This window comes from Semicossyphus pulcher, unplaced genomic scaffold (assembly GCF_022749685.1).
Source record: "Semicossyphus pulcher isolate SPU_LCO1_2020_fin unplaced genomic scaffold, fSemPul1.0.p SCAF_11, whole genome shotgun sequence".
Lineage (NCBI taxonomy): Eukaryota > Metazoa > Chordata > Actinopteri > Labriformes > Labridae > Semicossyphus > Semicossyphus pulcher.
Window position 1 is genome coordinate 14,504,267 of NW_027211615.1, and position 27,627 is coordinate 14,531,893.

The 27,627-nt window shown below is 41.9% G+C and overlaps 2 protein-coding genes across 2 annotated transcripts in view; both read left to right on the forward strand.

Annotated features, from left to right (window-relative positions):
• The window catches only part of xkr6b (XK, Kell blood group complex subunit-related family, member 6b), a 56,237-nt gene extending 45,438 nt beyond the window's left edge, over positions 1 to 10,799 (forward strand). Inside the window, exons 2-3 of the mRNA XM_069657283.1 lie at positions 8,886 to 9,082; positions 9,829 to 10,799. Coding sequence (XP_069513384.1) covers positions 8,886 to 9,082; positions 9,829 to 10,799 — 1,168 coding nt within the window. The remainder of the gene's footprint in view (positions 1 to 8,885; positions 9,083 to 9,828) is intronic.
• A 7,047-nt stretch (positions 10,800 to 17,846) lies between these two features.
• On the forward strand, positions 17,847 to 26,333 carry ccm2 (CCM2 scaffold protein). Its single transcript, XM_069657141.1, has 10 exons — positions 17,847 to 18,219; positions 22,245 to 22,421; positions 22,576 to 22,659; positions 22,800 to 22,983; positions 23,706 to 23,842; positions 24,109 to 24,244; positions 24,365 to 24,422; positions 24,550 to 24,685; positions 24,790 to 24,928; positions 25,070 to 26,333. Exons 1-10 carry the CDS (start codon positions 18,190 to 18,192, stop codon positions 25,363 to 25,365), a joined length of 1,377 nt encoding a protein of 458 aa, XP_069513242.1. The 5' UTR covers positions 17,847 to 18,189; the 3' UTR covers positions 25,366 to 26,333.
• The last annotated feature ends 1,294 nt before the right edge of the window (positions 26,334 to 27,627 follow it).

The following is a 27,627-nucleotide window of genomic DNA, read 5'->3' on the forward strand; positions in this document are numbered from 1 at the left end:
TCAGCTCAGCCAGACTTTTATCCGGGGCTATCCACCGCCACGAGGAGGATAGAGACATATCTAATGTAGGATCAGTGGTACAGTGTAAAAGAGGAAGCCCACTGAGCTAAAGTGTGCCAACAAAGTGCAACAATTCTCAGCCATGACATTATATATGATAGTTAGTATAACAGTTTCCTTTGTCGCTGTACAACTGATTTGTAACACACACACATCGCTGTTTAGCTGTGCGATACTCATTCAGTATAAAAAGCAACAGGATGGCCGACTTGTGAGACGGCCTTCTGAAGTGTCCTTGAGCAAGAGACTGAATCCCTGACAGTTTTTCTTTCACTGTCTGGTGCTGCTTACCTCTGTCTATAGCTGAGTAAAGAGATGACTTAATCCTTTGTTAGTCAGAGTATCGCTGGAACTTCTTTTATCCATTCATGCAGCTATCTTTGAGTCCCCACTGCTGCTTTGCCAGTGAGTTAATAGAGCTGAAGATGTGCCTCTTACACACTTTGATGGAAAGTTACAACATGCCTCAAACACGCACAGGCTAAAAAGGCTGCAAATAGGAACATGAAAGAGGAAATTATTGTACGTCTGATTATGATAATTGTGACTAAAAGAAGGAGATCTTAAACAGCTGAACATCCCAGTGTTTGAATAAAAGGAAGCTTATTTGACCAAGAGGTAAGGTCGAGCTGTACTTGACACCAAAACGTTGGCACATCTGCCCTCGCAGAGACGATGACACAGGCTCTCAGGCAGTCTCTCCTCAAAGTCATGCATGGTGCAGCGCTTGTTTGTTGGTGGCAGAAGTTTAAAGAATGAAAAGGAAGAGCTTGAGAGGAGTTTAAATCACTTCATGAAGGGGGCAAGCTTGACAGATTCAGAAAGTCCAAAAAGTTGTCACTTTAAGCCGTTTTACAATAGCATCCCTGACAGTTAGAGGAGCAGATTTTAAAGGCAATGGACCAACAGAAATGATCAAACTTAAAAATTTCATAGAACAACTCTTACTCAGGTAGGACCAAAAAAATCTCCAGACCAGAGAATCCAGATCAAACTTTTGGTCCATAAAACAGCAGAAAAAAAGTACTGCAATTTCATATAGCCTGAAATGATGTCATCAGCAAATTATTGATTATAAGAAACATTAAAACAGCTTATACAAGCTACAATAGTTTCCCCTTAAAGAGGAGGTACTATGCTGTTTCACATTTTAAGACATACAGTATATATAATGTTTCAATGTTGAATGTCCAGACTAAACCTGGGTGAAGTTTCAGATCTGTAGGTAACAGTATGTTGGAGTAATCCCCAGGCTTCTCAGCTCAGTCTGCTGCGAACGCTAGGTTTCACAGTTTTCTCTACACGCTGCACTTTGTGACATCACAAAGTGTAGCCTGAGCAGGCTTTGGAGAGCTGGCCAATCCGAAAAAAGTGGGCTGGTAGGGGCGGGGTTTCTTAAAGGGACAGAGCTGACTGAGTCGTTTCAGGCAGGGGCTGTACGAGGGCCTGCACAGAGCACCAGTGTGAGAAAATGTTTTTTTTTAACTGTAAATTATGCTAAGCTACTCCACAGATATCACAGAGTGAAATATGAAGCTTGAGATTAGCATAATACCCCCCCTTTAATGTCAATGAACTCATTGCTAACTTGACTACTTTTTGCAAGCTCTAAAATGCAGGTGTATTGAGTTTGCAGTGATTTCTTTATTAGATTTGCTAGATTTAGTCTGTAAAGTGATGGGCAGTGAGTAAATGCTCTCATGTCAGCATCTTGTAAAGGGAATATTGTGTTCAAAGGATGGTTACATTTAATACAATATTTTAAAACAACATTAAGAGACACAAATGAGGGATAAGTGATAATATAACCAAACTAGGCCCAATGAGAAATGAGAGTCGAAGAGGAAAAAGCTACAAAAAAAAGGTGCAGACAGAGCCAGACAGTACAGGTAGAGGAGACAGAATGGCTGTAACCGCTACCCCACTACTCCCCCACACCCACACCCTCCCCTACATTCCTCTGGGAAAAAAATCAGCATCAAAAAAGGGAAAATAAATCGACACACAGAAATTTAATTCCGTCTCGGAGGCGAGGTGAGGTGTCTGGGAGAGTTATGAAAAGAGAGAAAGACACAGAGAAGTAAAGATAAAGAGCAAAAAGAGGAGGAGAATTTAAATCTGCCTGATAAAGGAGGTTTAGACCTCATTGAGAGTCAACGTGCGGCCCCTCCGAGTGACTCAGGGGGTGACTCATTGCAGCTGGCGTTGCCTCCACCTCACACACACACACACACATAAACCCCCAGGCCTCTCGTATGCTGTGTGTCCCCCGTGCTTAGCAGATCCCACCTGTTAACAGAAGATGCATAAGCTCTGGTGTAATAGTTCTTGTGATCTACTTATGAATCAGCTTATGACGAGATATGAATGCAGTCTGAGCGGCTGAGCCTTCCCACGAGCATCACTTAAACTTGGCTAGGTGTGTGTGTTTGAGTGTGTGTGTGTGTGTGTGTGTGTGTGTGTGATCTTTCTAACCACCCACTCAAGGGATTAGTGTAAGGGTGGTGGGATGACTCATTGGTCAACGACTTTGGAGGAGAAGGAGGAAAAACATGGCGTGTGTGGTGTGTTTATATGTGTGTACAGTTGTTTGCTTGTATGTGAGGTACACATGGGACATACACGCCCACTTCCCCCTGCAAAGCACTATTTAAGCTGGAAGTGGAGAAATGTTTGCCTTCTGTTTACTAGAAAAAGATGAGTGAAACTAAAAGCAAGGGTGAAAGCAGACTCCTGTTATCCTCCAAACACGAGGAAACTGTTAACAAAAAAATGGTATGTTAATTATATGGAAGTTAGTTGCAGCTAGGCTAGCAGCCCCTGTCCAGGCGTCCTGTGTCCACCAAAGAGCATTCAAGAAACAACAAATTTAAGCTGAAACTGCTTTATTTAGTGTTTTTTCTGTTTTAAATCATAGAGTCTGTTTGTTTTGAAGAGGACAAGACTTCTGTGGATAATTCGGCTCCTGTTAAACATCTTAAACATTAAAGGGATCCTAACTTAGTCAAGCTGAGCTCTAATGTTAGCCCTACCCCGGACATGCTAGCTGTGTCCAGGGGCTGCATCCTTTCATTCATAGCTTGCGAAGACCGTAAAGCCGAACTGAAATGAGACGGTCTGGCGTACGGAGGATTTCCTGTTTGCGCCCTTACCCTTGCGTCACCAAACGCAGCTCCTGTCGCCTAGCAACAGGTAGCTAGCAGGCTAACTAGCTAGCATAACTAACGTTGAGTAACTTATTTTAAAGATAATTTGTTTCAAGGACCCTTTCGTTTTCTTAAACATGTGTAACGCAAGCTATTCGACCGGAGTAGAAACCAAAAACTTTTTAATTTACAAGTGTATTCCACGGCCGCGTACAAGTCAGCCATTTCGTTTGAACTGGCGCGCAATGCATCTCGGGATACGTTGGGTGCATCCTTTGCAGTCCAGGAAAAGGAGGACACATTTGTCGGCCGCATCTGAAGAAGCCTTCGAATTGGGACAGCCTTCGACGCGTTTCTGTGGCGCAATCGGCCTTCAAATACGGCCTTCGAAGGCTGCAGCTCCTGCATTGGGACACAGCTGTGGAGGAGACACTGATATTTAATGTGGAACTATTTCATTCACTGTTTTTACCGTTCAATTTGGCAGCGTTTTCAAAATAATATATGTTCAAAATTTGTGAAATTGTTTAATATAGAAAAAATGACTGTCCATATTTTTGCCATGTTGCGGAGCCTTAGTGTGTGCTGTCTGTCACTGCTGCTCCCGCTTGGATCTCAACATGTCTTCATATGAAAACCTTGTTTGTATCTGGTCTTCACGGCAGACCTCTTCCTTTCAGATACAGGCAGATTTTCTGAAGAGTGTCTGTTTGTGATTATGCATCTGTGTGTGTGTGTGTGTGTGTATGTGTGTGTGTGTGTGGTGTTAATGGTTGCCCATGTCTTGACAGCCATGGCAGACGTCTGGGCTTGGAACACGACCCGGGCACAGCGTCGAGCTGTTAGACCATGCGTACACTGCCTAACGAGCCGTGAGCGATCGCTATGATCTGGCTACAAATAATTCATGAGGAGTCCTGTGGAGGAGCTATGGAGCTAAAAGGGAAGAGGAGGAAGAGGAAGGAAGGAAACATGAGGGAGTGGACCACAGGCTAAGTGGAGTAAGAGGGGAGGAAGGGCGAGAGAGAGAGAGAGAGAGAGAGAGAGAGATCCATCTGACAAATGTGTCTGGAATAGAAAGGAAATCCCCCATTACCTACAGCGCTGACAAGTACGCCTGTGCAGTCATGTGTGTGTGTGTGTGTTATTTTTAGCGAGCCATTTGTGTTACTACATCTGAAAAAAGGCACAGTGGGAGTCTTAACAGTGTGCATCACAATCGCGGGATGTGTGTGAGACTCTCATGAAGGCATGTGCGTGTGCGTTGGCGACGTGATGGAGTAAGTTCAGATTTTTCTGACAGCCAGGAAACCCAAAGTGTTAAACTGTACAGCTTTTCCTTTTTTATTGCTGAATCCACAGGAATGTGGGCTAGTGTGTTATCAGGGAGGAAAGGGATTGATGTGTGTGGAGTGACTCTCATCAAACATTTTGTGGCTTTTTAAATTAGAGCTCACATGCAAATGATTGCACACACAGTTGCTCAGTCAGCTTAAAGTTAATGAAAGGCGATAGCACAGATGGTAACACTGTATAAGAATAGGTTCAGGTAACATTGTGTCTGTCTGGTGCGTGAACGTGCAAGTTGCTGCGGGACTGAAATATCTAAATGACTATCGGATAGATTTCTATGAAATCTTGTGAAAACATTTCATAACTTTTCCTGTAGTCCAACCAGAAACTTGAAAATGTAGGAACACATTTTTGTTTATGAATGAATTACCTGTCCTACTTTCCTGATGACAAATTTCTCTTTTTTCTTGCATTGCCCCGACTAAAAGACTTTTTTGGTAACACTAACAATACATTTGAATGAATTGCTTGTAAATGTTCTCGATGAATATGGCCCTTTTTTACTTCTACTTATTAATTAAAACGTGTATACAAATTATTTCAACACTCTTTTAATTTATTTTCATTTGAAACACATGCAAAACATACACGTATTATAGCCTGCCAACTGTTGAGTTTGCAATCCTGCTAGCTAGCTATAGTTGAGCTCAGCCTACGGTAACGTTGATTGTTGTGAGGGCGGGGGCTGCACTGGCATTCATGACAGCGCAAGTCTGTGGCAAAGCTTTAGCCAGACTGTAGCCATTGTCTGGGTAAAATACCGTAACACAATAAAATCCATTTTATACTTGTTGGTTGCACTGGTGTATAGGATGCAGGCCACTTTTTAGACGAAAAATAAATGTACTAAAAGGTCTTATACACTGACTTTTACGGTAGGCCTACTAACCTTTTTTCCAAAACATCGTGAAAATGACAAGTTAATTATTCAAAAATTGCTAACTGCAAATTTTTTGACATGTATGGGATGGACTGGCATTCAATTCAGAACAGATATCTCTCAACTTATGTTGACTAGCGCCAGTAGAAGACGAACATTTTCTTTAAACATAGAAAATCTCTCGGCATCTACCTGATGTATTAATAAGAAATTTTGTTCAGAAACATATGGTTCCCAGACAATGTATCCTACAGACTTTGTTGATCCGTTGACTTTTGACTGTTGCACCACTATGATATTCATAATGATGGTTTTGCATTAAACTATTAGATCTATTCCAATGAAACTGGAACTTCTCCTTTACTGCCCTTTAATTTGTCCACTTCTTTGTTTTACAACCAAATACCTGCACAGCTAATTACATCAGCTGTACTTTGTGTTTAGTGCTAACTAGCAGCAGCATAATAAAATGCTAAAGTGAGATGGAGTTCCTGCCAAACATTACACCTGCTTAACATCAGAATGTTAGCGTTGTCATGAGCATCATAGCATGCTGCTATCAGCATCACTGTGTTTCCCAGCAGCCTCTCAGAGCCGCTAGCATGGCTGAAGACTCTCGTGTTTTCAAAGCGAGCCAGCGACGGAGGCCATGAAGATTACTGTTTCTGACGGAGGCTCTACAGACCAGTGAGACGTATCAGTGGAACACAGACTAATGGAAATTGGGGGATGGAGACAAAGGGCCTGTGTAGGTCTCGGTGGCATGTCATTAGTGAGGGAGACGGGTTGACTTGTTCCCTCTGACATTTACCAGTCCGAGTGAAAATGTCACGGAATGCCAGCCTTTACCGCTGTATATAATGCTGCCTCTTACAGCCCAGAGCTATTGATCCCAAAAAAAACTTTTGTACATTTTGCCCCCTCGCTTGTTCCCGCTGTCCACTGTCCTAAGAAAGACCACCATCCCTGTGCTCCTAAATTTACTTCCCAGCCAGACACCCTTTTTCTCTCTTTGATTACTACTATGCATTAGCAGCCTTGGTGGGTGTAAGAGGCCATAACTGTGCTATGGACAGAGTAGAAGACGATCTTTTGTTGTGTACCCTCTGCTTTTTATTAATACAAACTAAATGAATCATTGCATATTTGTCAGCTACATCTTTGTAAGATCTTTATTTAATGTTTCTTAGAGTGCCGTGTCGTAACACAGCGGGTAAACTGTACCTTTTTCCAGAGCTATTTTCTCCACACTAAAAACGTAGCTTCAGTCTTGTGCGGATGTTTTTGTTCCATTGTTTCATTTCTTCTGTTTTTCACACCTCTTGGGAAACTGGCTGTCTCTTCAGGTTATCTAATTGACTGACCGTGTGACAGACTGCAGCATATACAGGTTTGCCAAAGAAGAAGAGGGAGCTTTGATGTGGGCAGAAAAAGAGACCAATCCAATTTGTATTTCCTTGTTACTTCCTTAAAAAGGTTTTATTGTTGTTTTTTATGGTCCCTCATCAGACCGTGCTAATTTTCACAGCCATGAAAAAATTATTAAGTGATCACAAGAAAATTGTTTGTCTGAGCCACGTAAAGTAAATGAAGCCATTATTCTGCAAATATAACAAACTTGAATCAATTTCCTCATCACAGGAAAAGTGTCGTAAAAGTAAAGTATAAAAATTGTCTCGTGGTTTTGAAATCATTAATTTTTGATCGCAGAAAAAACAAGATCATTAATTATTTTGTGCGCACAAGTAAACAAAAAGTGAGGCCTTTCACATGTACCACGTAACATATTTCAGTATCCCCTTATCACATTTAACACAGGGTTGTTGAGTTGTATTGTGGGAAGGTACAATAGGAACCTGTTAGTGCTTAAATCTTTGCCAAAACAATAACCAAAAGCAATCAGACCCTACTAGACGCTGCTTTCTTTAGAGTGCACTGCTCTCAAGCTCATTTCAAATTAAACAGTAATCTCTTCCCCAACGGCTAACGCAGAAGCTAATTATGTCGAAAGCCACTCATAGGCATTTTTTCTGGATTTGTTTATGCTGCAGTGAATTTGTGTCTCACTTTGAGAAGACTGAATTTAGATCCATGGACTCTCAATTTGTTGCCACTGTCTTGTCTATTTCTGTCCTTGCTACACTATTGTTCTCGCCTGACTGCCTTCACATCAAGTGCTGGATTTATTTGGCCACTCTGGCAGCACAGGCAGATAGGCCCTGCAGCCACCACGCAATATGCAATAGGCTGAAGTCACTGTTAAGATAACTACAAGCTACTATAACTGTCATACTGGCTTAAGTGCTTGTTTTTTTCTACTACCAGAGTGAGTTAACGTGTTGAAAGAGCTGAAGTTGTTTACAGAGTTGAGTGGATCAGCCTGCAGTTTTTCTTCTTTTTGTTGTCTTGATTTTCTTTTGTTGGATGGATTGATGTTTTTTTTTCTTTGAGCAAAGCCTCAGTCCTTAAATGTTTCCCTCATCATTGCTTGCTCGTCTTCCTCTGCGCATGTTAATTGGCGGCTCCAGCTGCAGCGCTCCACTTCCAAAATCCATACCCAAAGAAGATAGGGATCTTAATTAGCCATATCACACAACTGAGCATATTACATTTTTGCTCAGCAGTGCACAAAGACTCCTGGTGTCTTGTCCTTTTAAGAAAAAAAAAGCAGTGGTGCGGCTTTGATTGCCACAGGAGCTTGATTCAATTAGCTGCCACTTCTTAGCTGCATTACCTAACATCTCTCTGGCTTCACGAGAGTCCTTTTACCATTATAAAACCCCATCAGTCATTAGAAAAGCTACTCCAACGGCTGACAAAATGGGTGGTTTTAATAGAACTTTTCTTGCTTCCTGTATGCATCAAATAACTTCAATAACTGCACCTTCAGAGGCCAAAGAAACCATTGCAAAACGTTTTATCCACACTATACTAATGATGTTTGTCCTGTTTGTACTGAAGGCAGTCATTCTGCTGAGATAAGTAGTGCCCAGGGAAGCAATGGATTTGATTATGAGACACTTTTTCAGTGTCTTCTAGTTGGAGCTTCCAGGAAGATTTTCTTAATATAAGCCTACATCAGTGTTCTGTTGTTTATTTTTCTTTTTGAACAGTGCATCGTCTTAGAGAACAAGGTGTTTGAGTTCACAAACGTTAACTGTATTCATCAGCCATCGCTTGAACTGATTCAGAACCAAATGATGCACTCCTCATAAATGCAGATTAATATCCTTTACTGTAGGGCAAAAAGTGTAGCGTAGTATGCCCTCTAGTGTTGTCAGAACTCAACCATGTGGGGGGGTGCTAAATACTGAGTATATGCTTTTCTTCGGGTTGCAAAGATGTAATAGTGTTTGAGTGTGCTCAAACTTTTTGAATTCATGCAGAGCAAAATGTATCATTGTATGTCAGGGTCGTCTAACTGTCCCTCCGTTCTCTCTCTGCAGATACATCCGCACCATGTACCTCGGTATACAAAGTCACCGGCAGAAGGAGAACCAGCGGCGCTTTTACTGGGCCATGATGTACGAGTATGCCGATGTCAACATGCTGCGACTGCTGGAGACCTTCTTAGAAAGTGCCCCTCAGTTGGTGCTGCAGCTCTGCATCATGATCCAGAGCAACAAGGCTGAGTGGCTGCAGTGTAAGGGACTCCCCAAGGCTCTATACGAGTAACACTCGTGTTTGATTTTGTTTGTGGTCTATTTTTGGCTTTAAACTGCATGTCAAACTGTGGTTATCACATGATGCTGAGATGATTCTTACACCTGAGTATCCATTGTGCAATCCATCCAATGCGCAATATTCTCCTCCACTGTATTTGATTTTCAACAGTCCTCAGTCCTCACTCTTGTATTTGACACCTCTTTTACAATTGCAGCTTCCTCATCCAATGCAGCTCCCAATGGATTGAAGCAATTGAATCATAGCAAGTGATATCCTTCCCTCTGGGTGTCTATAGAAATACCATCAATACATTTGCTGAGAGGCACCATGCTGCTACTCTGCAGATAACCCTCTATCATTTTTCATGCAGCAGGTTGCTGCTCTGACATATCTGCTGTCTCTACTATTATACCAGTCTTGAGAAACTGAATTGTTGCAGTAAATGGAGACTATGTTGACTGAATGACCTATGATGATCTCGGTAATAATATGCCTTTCAAAGAGGTGATGGATTGCTTCGGCTGAAATTCAACATAGTGTATACAGTAAGTGGAATAACAGCCAAGTCAAGACTAAACCATAATTCGTAAGGTTACACTTTGTACTTGAAATGAAAATGAATGATTCTTTTCATTTCTGATGTGTTTTCATTCATAGCATTAGTCAGTATTTCTGACTCTTTCTCTGCTTTTACTCCTCTCCTCTCTTTATCTATGTTTCCAGGTTTCTCTGCCGTGTCCTCCCTCCTGTCCCTGGCCTGGGTGCTAGCCTCTTACCACAAACTCCTCCGTGATTCACGAGATGACAAGAAGAGCATGAGTTACCGTGGTGCCCTGGTGCACCTCTTCTGGCGCCTTTTTACCATCTCTTCTCGGGTGCTCTCCCTAGCCCTGTTTGCCTCTGTTTTTCACATCTACTTTGGCATTTTTGTGGTGCTCCATTGGTGCGCCATGGCTTTCTGGGTCATCCATGGCGGCACTGACTTCTGCATGTCCAAGTGGGAGGAGGTACTGTTCAACATGGTGGTGGGCGTTGTCTATGTCTTCTGTTGGTTCAATGTACGCGAGGGCCGGACGCGCTACAGAATGGTGGCCTATTACACAGTGGTACTGTTAGAGAACGCCCTCCTCAGCACCCTTTGGTATGCGTACCGTGACCCAGCCACCACTGACGCCTATGCCTCTTTAGCCCTCTGCGGCGTCTTCCTGTGCTTTGCTTCAGGTGTGGCCTGTATGGTTCTCTATTATGGGGTTTTACACCCCATGGGCCCCCGGCTGAGGGTGCTGGCCAGCTCCTGCTGTGCCGAGTTGCTGTGGGGTCTTCCTTTACCCCCTGAAGCTGAGCCTATGGCCCCCACTCCGGGCCCTCGTGGCTCTCAGGCCACCCCAACACGGGGTCTGGCAGGGGAATACATGGAGTCAGATGAAACAGCCACGGACACCTGCCTTCCGGTTTTCCAGGTGAGGTCCACGGAGCCCGTGGATGCAGCTGGAAGGCCCATCCGGCCCGAGGGTCCTCTCATCAAGATAGACATGCCCAGAAAACGCTACCCAGCCTGGGATGCACACTTTGTGGATCGGCGCCTGCGCAGGACCATAAACGTGCTGCAGTACATTAGCCCTAATGCGGTGGGCATCAGGTATAGGGACGGTCCGCTTCTTTATGAACTCCTGCAGTATGAATCTTCCCTCTGAAGGCATCTTCTCTGTCACCTCCTCGTACAACGATGCACTTGCGTTTCCTTTCTTTCATTCTGCTTTCCCTCCCCTAAAGATTTTATCTCTTTCCATTTGACACACTTCTCTCCTCTGTGATCATTAGTTTTCTGCAGGAGATGTGTGTTTTGTCTACTGAAAAATCTATGAAGACAGTCTAAACACACAGTCATGATTTATTTTTGGAAAAAAACTACAGTACAGAGAGGAAATTACGAACCTACAGTATCTTATGTGATATATACAGAAGTCTCATATAAATCCCTCTACGTGGATAGAGGAGGGTTCTGTATGAGTGTGTAGATAACATATGAATGTTTCATTATGAAATGTGTTTAATACATTATACTATATTGGTGATTCAACCTGTGAATACTTGTGAAGGGCATATTGTATGTCCCTGTGACATGGGGCTGGTGCAAAGCCTGATGGGAATGATGGAGGAGGTCTTTGCACATCCCGACATTTACTGCCATTCTTTGTGTAGATGATTGAAATGTATGATGATGTTTACCAAGTCCTTAGCCCATGAATTAAAAAAAGCACTAAAATTTCTATCATGATACTATTACAGAAAGGACACAGTCATAGACGTGTCCAAGAGAAGCAATTTAAAACGGATTTTCACTCTGTGAGCTTACGTGGCTCAATTGTATCCCGGCTGTACTATTTTGGTTCAAAATGCTTAATCGTAATCGCATCATGTATGGAAGAAAAAGAAGCACACTGACCTTCAATCAGTTCCACCCATATATTAAATTTCTACAGTGCAGACTGCCCTCCAGTGGAGGCACACTGTAACAGCACACAGTACTTGGTCATTTTTGCCCAAAGGTGTGACAGCACAAAATATAAGTTTAGAGGTGAATAACAATAGAAGGAGAGTAGAATGTAGTTAAAATGAGCACAAGCTTTTCTTAATTGGTTGAAAATCAAAGTTGAAAAAACATTCCAAAGACTTTTTTAAAGATTGTAGGTGTCCAGTAAAGGGAAGAAGGGTAAAAAATGTGTGTTCATGCGCACCTTTTTTTGAGTGCAAAGGCAGCCTTCAAGGAATCCTCCACCATTCCCCTCTGAATCCCAGAAAGTAATCCCTTATCAGACCCTCTATATTCTTTTTTTATCAACAAATGTTTTCAGTTGATTAATATAGGCTCTTTGGGTGCAAAGACTAAGTTCTTGAAAAAAAAATGTCAAACTTAAGAAGATATTTCTATGCTATTATACTTCAGTGCGTATTTGTGTCCACATTTATAGTCATTGACATAACTATATTTTGCCAGAACACACACTTTTTTACATAACAAAAAAATGTTGTGCGGTGTAGTGTTAAACAGTGAAACTCCTCAACATCAACGTGCCCTCAAAGAGGTTATACTCTTATATGGGTGAACAACTGTTCTGGCACCTGCAGGCGCAGTTGAAACAAAGCCAAATCACATCTTATAGTACTGTCTCTCTAATTTATCTGCCCCCCTTGTACCAGTAGAACGAGTCCCTGCGAAACCGGTGCCATCCTAAGGCCTGCTGTGCAGCAATTATACTCTATACATCTGCCAGCTGGACCTGCGGGAGCTCGACACCACTGATACCCACAGGACAGCCACCGTATTACTCATGATTGAAATAGAACAAAAAAAATATGCCTTCTCAGTCAAAGGAGCTTGACTTAAATTTCCAGAGGGCTACGGAAAAATCCACAAGAAAAATGAATGCATTTCATACTCCAACTTTACCTATTTATTCGATGATTATCAGAATATATATTATGTGTGTTTTTTACATTGCTGTGTTTGGCATGATGTTAGTATGAGACATTAGTATAAATGCGCCCAACACGGGAAGCCCAAGTGCCCTGCACCAAACAGAGGTTCCTTTCTCCTGGCTCACTGGTCTTCTGCTTAGCTGTGGCTACATGTGCCTGCTAACATCGTACTGTAAAAAAGCAGAAGCCAGGTCAGTCCAGGTCAAAGGTGAGAGGGGGTTTTTGCCGGGGTTGGAAATGAACATGAGGACAGATTGTGGTAAAGGGCCTGAATGGAGAACATTAGGTGATTCCTTGTATGGTTGGCGAGATGGACATCCCTGAACCATGTTTCGTACAACCTACAGTGTGTGTTAGAGATGTTCAATACCATTTTTTCCTTCCCGATACCCATTCCAATACCTTAACTTAAGTATTGGCCGATACCGAATACCCCTCCGATACTAGTGCGATTAAGAAACTACACATTCATTGGTGCTCATAGTTGACATTGTGCTAGCTTGGACTAACATCAAACTCTGTGCTAGCACCACACTGTTGTTCCTTGTTATTGTCACACTATAATTTACCTGTTACCACTTATGGTATTGGATCGGTGCATTGTCTAACATACTCACCAATACCCTACTCGGAGGCCGATACCAATCCCGGTATGGGTATACCAATACTGATAATGGTACTGGTATCGGTACCGATACTGGTGACAGAACAACTCTAGTATGTGTTAGGGGATCTAAGCATGCTTGCAAGGTGCTGAGCAAATTCTTGTCTCTTCAGTCCTTTCCCACAGTTCTGTTCTCTCGCCGATTGTTCGGCTCCCTCCTCGGTTGCTGCTCCGCCCTCTTCCCCGTCTCTGTGGTGCCAGGTCTTGGTGCACTCCCATAAAAAACACTCTCACACTCTCTGGTAACTGAACAACGGGGTTGAGGCTGAACAACTGGAGATCCTGACATGAGAACATGCAATGAGGTACACTGCCATAACCAAGAGCTTCAACATCCAGGGTCCGCCACCCTTCAGCTTAAGAGCGATGTTCAGCCCTGAGTAATTGAGAACTGTTGGGTCAGCTAGCGTGGAACAACCATCCAACACACCGTATGTATAGATACACATGAGTATGCAAACAACCAACTTGTTCATTGTTTACCATAGTAGCCAGAGTGGTTCGTCTCTGTTGTAGTGAATGAACAGCCATGTTAATAGTTAGTCGATGAATGAAAAATAAGTATTGTTAAACTTTAAAAAAAATACTAAGCAAAACAGCCAATACAGGGGTTCCTCAGGACCAACAACCAAGACCACTGAACCAGCTGACTCAGGGGTGTCTCAATGCAGTTCTCATCCCCAGGCATGTCCTCAAGGGTCTCCATTTTTTCCTTAACATATTGCATCCTGGACCACTCCTCGGCTGGGAATGTACCACTAAATTATGGTTTGCACATTTCGTTTTGTAGGAATGGTAACTCATTCTTATTATTGGGGGCGAGGAGCAGTTTTTTGTGGTAGTTGGCTGCCTGGCAGACGGTGCATCCTTTCGAAACACTGCTGACCTTTTCCAGACATGGACACATGTCCAAATCAGGTGCAAATACACTGTGATTCATTGGTTTTATTTTGTGAGTGTGTGTGTGTGGAGCGACAGTATAATTATACAGCATTATAGACAAGATTATGTACAACTGGGCTGCATTTCATCTAGTGGTGCTTAATGTTGTAAAACGCAGAGTATTTATGCTTGCTAGACTGTGTCATTAGAATAGTAGTAATGGCAGTTAATTAAACTAATTGATTTAATTAAGTCTACAAAGAGTCTATATGTATTAGTCTGGATTTATATTAAACATGAAGTATATTTTATGTATTTACCGGTATACCGTTCAATCACCAGTTTGCCACATTCTGTATTTAGTAAAATTGATGAACTGGAAGCTGGTTGATTACCAGGTTTTGTTTTTTATGTACTTTCTTTAAATTATACACGGGTTTCAAAGCTAAGCTACAAGTGAGCGCAAGGTGAGGCCGTTTCCACAGTTTATACCATTAACAAGATCATAGAGAAATTCACTAGGAATACTTGTTTCTGTCGGGTTAGCTGCCTAACTCCAAATCTCTGTAAGACCACAGCACACAGCAAGAGTGTTTGAACAGCAAGCTTGTTCTTGTCAGTCTTTGTTGTGCCTTGTTACTTTGGGTGCTTCAATCCAGCCATGGCAGCCAGGTCCGCAAACAACAATGCCAATGTCTTTACTTTACTCGTTTCACGTGCCAGCACACTCACCAAGACAATGACAACACCGATCAGTATTCTCCCTGTCTGTCTCCCCAAACCAGATGAAGCCAAGTTCTCAATACTGTCAGCTCACACCTCAGTCAACAGCGCTGATTAGTCTTATAATTCATCCAAGTTTTCATCTACAGGACTGTACTGTTTCCTCGTTAAAGTGACAGAACTAAAAGATGGAAAACCTAGTTATTGGTTCTGCCAAAAAGATAAAGGAGAAAGTAAGGCAATACTGATCATCTTCTGTACTTGAACGTAGGGTTCCTCATCTTTGTTACGTTTGAGTTTGCTGAATCACAGCAGCCCCAGATGATTCAGCAAGTTACACTTAGCAGTTCAGACGCAACTCAAATGTTAGTTTTGAGGCTGTTCAATGGATAGTCTTAACAGATGCCAGCCACGATACCGAACGATTTATTCAATGATTGTTTTGTACTTTTGTCTATGCCTTTACATCTTCTTCTGTCTTGCAAATGAATGATTTGTAGTGCCAAGACGTGAAACTTTCTGTGTCGTTTGTCTCGTGTGAACAATACATCCTCTAGCCAAAACAATAATGCCTGAAGACACGGAAGGTGTCAATGATGACAAAATGCGCAAAAAAATCACTTCTGTTGCATTTTCTTACAATGGACTGATGAAACAGGCTCGATCATTGATTGGATATCCATTCCCTGGTTTTTCCCGTCATCTCTCAGCATGCCTATAGAAGTCATTGTGAGGTGCTCCGCCACATTTAGCATGTTACTGCTCTCGACTGCACAACAAACCCTCTGATTTCTGCATTAATGTGTAGCAGCAGATCATTGTAGAGTTTGACTCGGTTTTAGTCTGTACCTTTCAGTCACGACCCTCTGTTTGACCATTGCAGCAGTATGTCCAGATGATAAAAGGTGCATTCTCTCCTTTTGATCCTCGTTTGATTTTTGTTAACAACCTGGTGCTGAATAAAGACATTTAAAAGGTGCTACCACTGTGGACTGCAGAGTCCGCTTGTTGGCTTTCTGAGAGCAAAGCCTTTCAGTTGACTGAGAGAAACTTGCAGTCTTAAGATGCTTGAGAGCTCGCACCTCAAATCCGCACAGTTTACAGCAGAACTCAACTCTCAATGGTGCCATTTTAATTTCCAACCTGCACAGACAAAAACAACACTACTGTTGTTATGGTGTTTATTATACCGGTTTCAGCATATGGTTTTGTTTCACTATGATTTAATCTGCACAAGAATTTGTTTTTCTTATTTTTCTCTGAGAGAATGAAACTGGTGGATGACAAAATGCATCTTTTTGGCGCACAGGAGCACAAATGTACTTCTGCTACTGGAATTTGGTGAAAAAAAATATATATAGAACGTGATTGCTGTGTTGTAAATTCCTGTCATCTATGTCTTTAATCTGTGTGTATCTATCTTTTGTTGTTATTGTAGAATTGGCTGTAATATTTTGTTTAAAAATGGATTTGATATTCCAATGACGCGACTATGGTTGTCATATTAATTGCTGCTGATTTTTTTGAAATTGTTATCAAAGTTGTTGGGAAATATTGCTTTGTTTATATTCAATCAATTTCTAGATTGTGTTAGCTTGTTGGTGTATTTACACAAATCTATCAGGATATTCCCTAAAACTATATGATTTATCCGGGGTATTCCAAAAGTTGGCACAATGTCAGTAAACAAATTGGCTACAGTCTGTAGCATCTTTATGAAAGTGTACTCATACAATCTGTGTCTGAGAACATGTAAGGAATGATTTCTTTGTTATTGTTCAATATAAAATGTAAGTTAATTGTTTCATGGGATCCCCGTTCTTTAAAAAAGCAAAACTGATGTCCTATTTTTGGGAACAATATGAATATTATTAATAACATATGGTGCTAAAGTTCTTTTTGTATGTTTTGGTTTTTAGATGAAAAGAGAAATATTATGCTGAAAATGTAATGTTAAGCCTTACTGTAGATTCATATATCAGACTGTTCATCCCAGAAGAGAAAAATAAATATAGTATTTGAAAGTGCAATTTATTCGTACTTGTATTCACATGCATGTTTCACATTTCAACAGATACAAGCAAAATAATGAAAAGGAATAAGACGTTAGCCTGCACACTAAATGGGGAAAGATGATTGAATATGCCCCTGTGAGATACAGCAGACATTTTGTGCCTCTTGAAATTGACTTTGGCAATTTACATGAAGAAATCACACGTAATCAAAAGATGCCATTAAAGTAACATAACCAGACCTTCCCAAATAGGTAAAGAGCATTGAAGAGCCTACCTTGCTTTTGTTGGCACCCTTACGGCCAACATTGGAAGTATTCTCTCGTTACATGCCCATCTGCTTCTCTCTTTTTCCCACTGATGTCGTCGTCATTGTCAGTCCCCATTTTTGTCCTAGTAAGCCAGAGACATTAAAAAGTAGCAATAAATAACATGTAAAGATATAGACACACAAAGTTGTCTCTTTCTTCCCTCACAAATGTTCCAACTGAAACACCTGCACTTAAACAGCTTTTATTAATATGAGACATTTTAGGACAACACCTTTTAAGAAATTAAGAATGAATGGTTTACTAAACTAAAACAGGGAGCTAAAAATATCTGCTTAGGAAAAAATGTGTTGTTTTAGGGGGTAGAAGTCAAAATTTTCACCCCATTTGAAAGTTGAAAGTCATAACGCAGTTAAAGCAGATTAGCATTGTAGCAATGACACTCTAATTGGCATATAGGGCTAAGTTTGTTAAAATAGCCACCTGTAAAGTCAGTCCTTGTCTTACTTTTTTTGTTGTAATTCTTTGGACTGAACTGAGTCTCCGTCATTGAATTAATTGATTCAAACAACTTGAAGCGTTTCCCGTAAAGTTTCCCTTCAAAAGGACACCAATTTGTCAAACTAGCTCCTGTTATCACTCAGCGGTATTCTCATACACAGTAGCTGCTGTTTTGGTTTGAGCAAAGCAAAGCATGCTGGACCACAGAGTTTAACGCCCAAAATGGCGGCACGGTTGAAAAGTTTTGCTTGTTTTATCCGAGTTTGTCCTCCTTACAGAATACTTCTTTAGTTGTTTTAGCGTCACTGGGGCATACCGCTGTACACACTGCTGGCAGGTTGGCATTTTCCTCATGGTTGTGGATAAGGGCCAAGATCAGAATGGCGTTTTACCTTCAGCTCAAATTTCGGGCATCACTCTACCAATGCTAGGCTAGGCTACGCTAGGCTGGCACTGTCAGATGAGTGCTGGTTAAAAGCTTCGGTAGTTATGCTTTTCCTCGCCTGGATCTCCACGCTGAACTGACTATGAAGAAGAGGACCTTCAAATAGAAATGGAGGATGATGTGAAAAAAGTGAAAAAGGTAAGACGTGTAATTGACATCACTTTGTACAGCAAGTAATGTAGCTAGCATGCTAACACGCTAGCTAGTCAGACCAGGTTAGCTTTGTTTTTGGTTGGCTAAGTTTAGCCATGTTCAAAGTAAATACATGCGGAAAAACACTCACAATTAGACAGTGACTTCTTGTTTTGTTGTCTATTTGTAACCCAGCTTGACTTTAAACGTGATATGAAGTAAAATTATGCCGCCAAATTGAGTTTTAAAGAGCCAGTAAAGTTTTAGAAGTACATTTTAAAATGTTAGCGTCAAAAGGTGACTGCCCAAGTCACCCCAGTCAACATTCTAAAGTTGGCATTTGCTGCTACCAGGCTGATAGGACAGACTTTTGTTTTTGTTAAACTAAAGTGAGTGCTTAACGGACAGATAGTTAATCGACATTAGAAAAGGAAAGTCGCGCGTACTGATGTGTAGGATAGTTGTCAAGGGAACGCACTCTTGAGTGTTGCGGTTGTTGGAGCTGGCAGTTGGTTTCTAAAGAATGCAACCAGCAACTGCCAAATTTAGAATGTTGAGGTGAGTTGGGCAATGTCTGGCCAGTGTGCAGTCGCCTTTAAGTTCATGATTACAATAAGTGTTAATATTTTCTTGTCTTGTATTTCTGTAAATGATCAAGGATCAAAGGATCATATGGCTTCAGATATAGTTGTGTGTTCATTGTTGTACATGTACTAGAAAGGAAAACATCAGCCATTGTTGTTTTGATTAGGCTAACATGTTATCCCTGGTGCTATTTTTAACAGCAGGGTTAGGTGATGCTGTACGGATGTGACAGCATTCTCAGAAAGGCAGTGAAAGCACCAGCAGGTTTCCCACAGTAATAAGCCTGGTTGTTATGTGCAGGCATGGATCATAGGAGATCTGTGTGCTTGACATCAGCTGCCACGGGCAGCAGTTATCAGTGTCAGTCATGCTAAAAGGAATCAGCACTCCTGGGTTGTTCAGACCATCCTGCCCTCTCTCACACATACAGTACATACTGCCTAATGATCCCGTTTGATATGGAGACAGATCTTTTTGTTCAGACACATAGCAGACATTTCTTTTATCTTCTCTTCCCACTGTGTGAACACACACAGGGGACATTTTTCCTCTGTTCCTTTTGTTGGCACAGGAGGAAACTGAAGGGCAGGACATGGCTTTGACAACCTCTCGCAGCTTGAGCAGCGTAATAACAAGTGAAAGTCTGAGGTTAACATCTTTGCTATTTTTGCTTGTGTTGGCCATCCCAACATTTTCCATGACAAAAAACACTAATGTGACTTCCCACTTCTACCTCCTCTTGGTGTGAAGGGGGATTTGGTTGGAAATGATGTGATATCCTAGTGTAAGGAAAGGTTTGTTGTGGATAGGAAATGTTTTTGTCAGCAACTAACACAAAGTCTGCTTTTAGTTTGATAAGAAGTTAAACTAATGATAGGTTTCCTATCAGTCGAAATTTAAGCACTTGCTTTGCAGCGTTTAAGATTTTTCTTAAGTCAGATATCACCAGTGGGAAAAATCTTGATTTATTTTTAATATAAATTATGTGGGTTTTTCGGGGGGGGGGGTTTTACACAAAAGGTAATTCTGTATTTTCTATGAACAGTTTTAAGGGGTAAGCTTTTAATTTCTGCTATTGGAATCACAAGCAGGCTAGATTATTCTTTCACTGTATATATATCCTTCTCCGCCTTTTTCTTATTTGTGCATGTGCAAAAAAAAAAACACTTCAGAGAAGACGCAGCTTAGCTTGCAGTAGCCTGCAGCTGCTATTTTGAAGGCATCAGAGTTACAGCCAGTGTTGGAGGTGACAGAGAAACAAGTCACTGGGGTGGCAACATTCTCCTTTCCTGTCATTTCATGTTAATGCTACTAAAAAGTGTATTTGTGCTGTTGCTGCTTCAGTTTATCAGTCTGTTCTTTACTGAAAAGAATCTGTCACCAAATACAGTTTCTGTTTGTGCCACTTGGTGGTGACAGTGAACAGCATTTACCCCACTGTGCTGACTGTTTTTATAATCACACAAGTTCAAGTGAAACATCACGTAGGTGAGACTGTTACTTTCACTTTGCTGACTGATTTAGTTTAAACTCATCTATGAAAGTTTTCTACATGTGATGGAATCATGAAATTTAGACCGGTTCTTTGCAGACAGTCTAGAAAGTTTATTCAGTGTGTTGCTGAATTACCTTAAACTAACGGTGAGACATCTCACGTCTATTTTCATGGACTCTCACTTCCACTGTGAATAACATCGTGGTGATATAGTGTGGTGCTTGCACTGGTCTGAAGTGTGAGAAAGTTTGCAAGTCCACCTGCACCTGTTGTTTGCCCGCACAGCTCAAAGAAGCCAAAGGGCGTCCTCCTCCTTACTACTTGTTTCTTTGTAAACATCTTTCACAGGGGTCAACTACTGTACCTCTCGTCTCACATTTCACAAGGAGAAGCTATAAAATGTTAATGCTTCTGTCTTCATGACATACGTGTTGTTAAATAATGCACTGGTCTTAGGTTGTCGCGCATTTCTAGGGGAGTCATCATTGTTGTGTTTTTTGTCTTAGTTTGGTATTTCAGCTCCCAACCAGGGTTTCATATGGGAGGCTGTTCTGAGGTGTAAGGTTTACTACAGGAGCAACATTCTTGCTTTATTTTTTGGATTTAAGAGCCGTGCGATAGGATGGCTGAAAAAAAAGTTTATTGGCCGTATAGAACTACATCAGATTGTCTGCAATTTGCATACGCCATCTGTGCTCCGTACAGTAGAATATACAAAGTCTTGTACTTCTGTGGTTTTGCAGTGATATGTATAGACTTTCACTTGCACAGCTAAGTCCTGAGTGAGTGATGAAAGGCAGCATCACAATAAAATTTAAGCGATACTCTCGCAGCACTTTTGTTTCTCTTTCTTCAAAATCTGTTAATCAGTTTTCAAAACATCTCAAGAAGCCCGCTGCAGTTTTTTTTCAAAGCAAACAGAATTCAAAGCGTAAATGCACGTGTCATCACAGGAAGTTGTGGCTAGTCCATTTCCTGTTCTTGTGCCTGAGTACAGAGACAGAGACACTTCCTTTCCTACGTGTTGGGGTGTCACACCCCTCACACGCACACACACTAAGGCTGCGTTCGATGCTGTGTGTCTGTCACCAGTTGACAGCTGTCACTGTGTGTGAGTGGAGGCAACAGGTTGTTCGTTGTGTGAGCATAGCAGCATCCGTGATCCTTCTAGCGCTCGGGTTCATGGAGAACGAGGTAGGCTCTTCCAAATGTTTTGAAGTGCTTTGCAAGTTTGCACCTAGAGACTAGAGAGGCTTAATGCATGAAAAAAGTCTATCACGCTTTTTGTTAGTCACACTTAACTGAGCTCAAAATGTTGACATTTTACAAGAAGATACAAGTGTGGAAGAATATTCAATTGAAGTTTTTTACATCCAAGCAAATGAATTAAGAAGTTAAAGTGAATTCTGAAACCTATTTTAGAAAAGAAGAAAAAGAGAATTTAAAGCTGTGATACATCTGTGGCAGCTGCTGGTTGATGTCAACCATTTAGATGTTAAGAGATCATCCTCCATCATATTTTTACTCAGACTTTAACTGCAAACCCTTCCACTGTTGCAAAATGCAGAGTTTGCACATGCTATTGTTGACATTTGAGGAACACATATTGGGTAACACAGAGGGCTGCTGTACCTTACTTTGCAGCTCCCTGCACCGTCAGAAATTACAAGGGGTTCAAGAACCACAATCAACCAAAGTTGGATACAGTTTACAGAGATGTACTAAGCATTTGCAATAGCTTTAGTGTTGCCAGATCATTGCAACAACCCAGGGTGTATGCAGGAAACTTGAATTATTAATAATACACCGTTGCATAGAAACAGACAACGGCAACTGTTTATAAAGATAGACTATACGAATCCACACAAGTGAATGAGTCTATTTTTCATTGTATTCTCGAAGGTGTCTTGATACTTCTCTCACCCCTGCTCTCTCTGTCTTTATTCACCAGCCTGGTATCGTGTCTCCGTTCAAGCGAGTCTTCCTGAAAGGTGAGAAGGGAAGAGACAAGAAGCCTCAGGAGAAAGCCACCGAGCGCAGGGCCCTCCACACCTTCTCGCTCTCTCAGCCTGACCACCGCATCGACCCCGACATCCTGCTCAATGACTACATCGAGAAGGAAGTCAAAGTGAGTAAATCTAGAATATTAAGTCCTGACTCCCTGTGTGTTAAAATGGGTTGTTTTACTGATCACATAGAAGGAAAACTGGATATTTTGTTGCACTATGTTTATGTTACTTGGTTTTTTGTATCAGTCTTTGTGCTTGCTCTGTTCTGTGCAGTACTTGGGGCAGCTGACATCAGTTCCAGGATACTTGAACCCATCAAGCCGCACAGAGGTGCTGCAGCTCATTGACACTGCTAGGGTAAGCTTTCAATACAATGTCTATTAATCTAAACAAAACATACAATTGCTAAAATGTTTAATGCGTCTACGTATTCGCAGTGAATCTGATTAGATATTACAGGAATAATTACCCACTTTGTCTGCCTCTGTGATTGTCAGAAGTCCCATCAGTTGGCAGGCCAGCTGACGTCAGAGCAGGATGCAGTGGTGAGCTTGTCGGCGTACAACATAAAACTAGTGTGGCGCGATGGAGAGGACATCATCCTCAGAGTGCCCATCCATGATATCGCTGCTGTCTCCTACATCAGGGACGACTCTCTGCACCTCGTGGTGATCAAAACGGGTACAAAGACAATTTTGTATTGTTCTAATAATGTTTCAGCATGAGCTTCACAGTTACCTTTGTATGTTGCAACACCTAGTCATGTTAAATCCAATTTACAAAGTGCTTAAAGGGCCTGTTTGCCGATTTTCAACCTCAGTCCTGTCATGTTATTATGGGGAGCTAATGCCATTATGGTAGGAAAAAAATATTTCGCTCTGTGCCTTTGGAGGACGCTATCCGCTTCTCCAATGGGCCCTGGAAAACCTGCAGGGAGGCCAGGGAGCTTGCTAAACTACGCTTCCTTAATCTAGGACGCCCGCCTCCGATGTCATGTCTCGTTCAAAATCGTCAGGTTTGAAATGTAGACTGCAGACCTGAAGATTCACCTCACAGGGCCGTTCCTTTCAGAGGGAGGGGTGCAATACATGCTGGGTGTTGTAGGAATGTAGAATGGGCAAAACCACGAGCTGTTTGTACAACTTTCTCCACAGCTATGGCACCAATTTCAAATATTATTGCTTCTATTGATTACAGAGAACAGCAGCTTTGACTGACAGTGGCTTTTTCCAGGGGAGAATTGCTCCTTGAAGGGAGATGAACTAGCAAAAGCATGATGTTATTCTGTCAGTTTTTTAATGTGACATATAAAGTTTGAAAAAAACCTCCCAAAGATTGCCTGCTAAGTTGGCAAGGATTCATCATTTGAAAAAGGAAATTGACAGTGTATTTTTCTCTTTCAGCCCAGGAGTCAGGAGGCTCTCCGTGTCCCAGTTCGTGTCCTGATCTCAACAAGTCTCAGACCCTGAGCTCTTTATCAGAGAGTGGAGCTGTGCTTGTTGAGGTCTGCTGTCTTCTTGTGCTGGCTGTTGATAATAAGGTACTATCGTCCATCTGTATCACACATGCACTTTAAGCAGCTAAATGGAAAATTAGCCTTTTTTTTCTCTAGTTCAGATAATGTTACAAAGGTGGGATGTCTTTTCAACCAAGGTGCACACCAAATTAAACAAACCTGAAATAGAAATGATGTCAGGAGATGTCAGATTTAATCTGAATCATCTGCTAAAAATACTGTGATATGCTTCAATAAGGAGTTTACTTATTAGAGTGCAATATTTATAGCCATGTTTTGTTGTCTTGCAGGCAGCAGCAGAGGAGCTGTGTCTCTTGCTCAGCCAGGTCTTTCAGATCGTTTACACAGAATCAACCATCGACTTCTTAGACAGAGCTATCTTTGATGGAGCTACCACACCTACCAGACACCTTTCTCTTTACAGTGGTAAGACGATAAACAAACCACAGGACACCTGATCTGACATGATATTGGTTTTATCCTTTTAATCAAATTCAGCAGATATGTTTTGTAAATCTAAACTTTCTAATTTGTTTTACTTTGCAGATGATTCTTCAAGCAAAGTGGATGTTAAGGAGGCCTTTGAAGGGGACGCTGGCACATTGTAAGAACGTTGTTAGAAGTCCTCCCCTGATAGTAGCTCTCTATTTTAAGCACAGTGATCAGGACAGATTTAGACACAAAGTGGTTTATTTTTGTTTTCACTTACAAAGGGTGCTTTCCTCTCTCAGTCCCTTTCAGGGCTCCATGGAGGCCGAAGAAAACTCTCCATCAGCTTCCACCCCTGCATCGCCTCAGACGAAGACCGCGAGTGAAGGAGAGCTCAGCACCACTGCTGCTGAGCTGCTGCAGGACTACATGACCACAGTACGGCAATGTCACCGTCTTTTCTTTGCCCAATTCAGTTTCTTTTTTTAATCTTCCCAAGCAGTATTTATACTTGATTTGTAATGTCTTTTTTTCTCCTCTAGCTGCGGACAAAACTGTCATCACAGGAGATCCAGCAGTTTGCCACCCTGCTGCATGAATACAGAAACGGTGCCTCCATCCATGAGTTCTGCATTAACCTGCGACAGCTCTATGGGGACAGCAGGAAGTTTCTTCTACTTGGTATGACACCTCTATTTCCCCCTAATATGTGATACAATGAACCTCCTTAGTAGCATGTTTAACAAGGTCTGAACAGGTTCAAGAACAACACTTGTCACTCAAATATGTTCGATGACGTGCTTTATAATGTCCTCCCTGCAGGCCTGCGTCCCTTCATACCAGAGAAGGACAGCCAGCACTTTGAGAACTTCCTCGAGACCATCGGAGTGAAGGACGGACGAGGCATCATCACAGACAGCTTCGGCCGCTACCGGCGCACGGCCAGCTCCGCCTCCGACTCCACCACCAACGGCAACGGAGCGGCAGGGGGGAGCGCCGCCTCGGACGAGGGCCAGGAGGCGTCCGAGGGCGACGAGTGGGACCGCATGATCACAGACATCAGCAATGACATCGAAGCTCTGGGCTGCAGTATGGACCAGGAGGGAGTGACGCCCTGACGTGATGAACAAAGGGAAGTATTTTTGGCAGCAGCTGAGGACGCAGCCAAACTTTAAATGAACAGAAGTCACGAGCTGAAGGGACCAGATGAAGGTGGTCCTCAGCACTGACCTAACATTTAGTGTAATGTATTTCCCTCTAATTATGAAGAGGACGCTCCATAATCCCTACAAACTCGAGGAAACCTCAACCTTTTAAAAAAACATGAAGTCAACTAATGCACTTACGCAGACGCTGTAGATGACACGCAGTCAGTTGGCTATTTTTGCATTCAGAGGGATTCATGTCCTCAGATATATTTTTAAACCTCTTTGATTTTTGTACTCGTTTATTGGCAGTATCTGCCACTGCTGTCACCAATGTAGCGACAATCTCCAGAGTCTTTGACAGGCTGCTTTGAAGACTGTGGAGGGTCAATGTGAGGACTGTGTACATGTTTTTAGAAGGTTCAGACTGAGGCTGTACTGCTTGTGTGCTTTTGTATAACGTTAGGTCAATCAGCTTCATCCACCTGGAGAACTGTGGTTTCCTGCATTTATTTCACATTTGTGTGTTGCTGTGAGAATGTAACAATTTGCTATATATATATATATTTGTTTTACAGTAAGATTTGTGTACCACTTTGTTTTTACACTATCATTTGTTATCAGTGTTTACTCATTTATATATTTTTTGCCTTATTCAGACTGACCAAGGAAATGCTGTAAAAACAAAAACTCTCTCTCAGTTTAAGCGACTGAGTGACGACTGTATTTGACAAAGCCGCCTAGCGTATGGCTGATGTAAATTTATGATTATTTTTTCATCTCCTGCAGGTCATCTTGTGTCTTGTGACATTACATGTATCTGTCGTTGTGCCTTTACACTGCAGTACTGCTGCCAACTGTCTGTCACACACAGACAGGAACTTATGAACTGTAACTACAGTTGTTGAGCAAATCATGGTTATTAAATAACAGCTACTTTATATCAATTGTGTCTTTATTTTTCTTGTTGTGACATTATAAGCAGCACAACCCATCCGCTATAGTCTTGACGACGATATAGCCTCTGGTTGGGCGTGTAGCCAGCGGTTAGTATAAACAATGTCCACTCAAGACTTCTTTTCCCGTGCGCTGCATCCTGAGAAGTGACCCTGTGCTCGGATCAAAAGTGAAGCGAATTTCGTCCCTCTAGATGTCAGCAAAATAAACGGCGTCACTTCCTTGTTCATTAAATCCCCCGGAGGAGTCTGTTTCACTGTAAATAGTAAGTTACACAGAGGCTGCGCCATAGTCTGTTTAAAAAGATGGACGATATGCCACCTCCCTAAAAGTGAAGCCGAAACATTTCGAGCGCCCCCTGCTGACTGGCTGCAGATGGAGCCGCGTCGTCCATCTAGTCGTTAGGCTGCACTCTGGTTCATCAGTGGTATGAACCCGAAAAAGAAACCGTGATTTCCTTGCAATTAACGGGTCTTAAGTTTGCCGAAATTTCAACATCATGATGCAGATTAGTAAAAAGTAAAAATAAAGCTTTGTCAGGTCTGTCCTTAAGAGGAGAAGAAAACTACTTTTAAAATGCTCGTTTGTTGAACGGTGGTCGGATCGATCGTTTCTGATGCATTCGAGGAAGTCGGGAAATCTAAACGCTGAACGGATTTCGTGACACAGCGTCAAGGGAATTTGTCTCAAGTTGACTTTTTGATCTAGAATAGATTGTTAACCGAACTTGCTGTAGATGTCTGTTTTTAGAGATTAAAAAGAAGCTAAATCGTTATCAGATGACCGCTGATGGGGGCCGGGACGTCTTTACGGCGCATTACGTCTGCATCTGTTTTTCCTGCATACGCCGCAGCCTGTTGATACGTCATTGGTCAATATTATTTGGACTACAAACGCAGTAAAAATACTTCCCGCACTAAAAATCCACGCCCCTGCCTACAGATCCTACATAAAAAAGAATGTGTAAATAGAGATTACCAGCAGCATGAGGTCTTGAAAATACACGATTATTATTATCCTTTACACTTGACTGCAGTTTGTAACATCTAATTTGACTTTCATACACCCAAACTGACCCAAGAGGTGAAGGTTTTCTAATCTGATTATGATCCTCTCTGACTGATCATTTGCTTGGCTGCACCTAAGCTGCTGGGGAACTTCAGCCTGAGTTTCATCAAAGCAGCCGTGCTGGATGTTCCCCTCAAAGTTAGGGATTAGATTTTGTGAATCTGAGGGAAGAGAAGCTGGCAGGACAGTTGGAGTTGAGCACATTCTTTT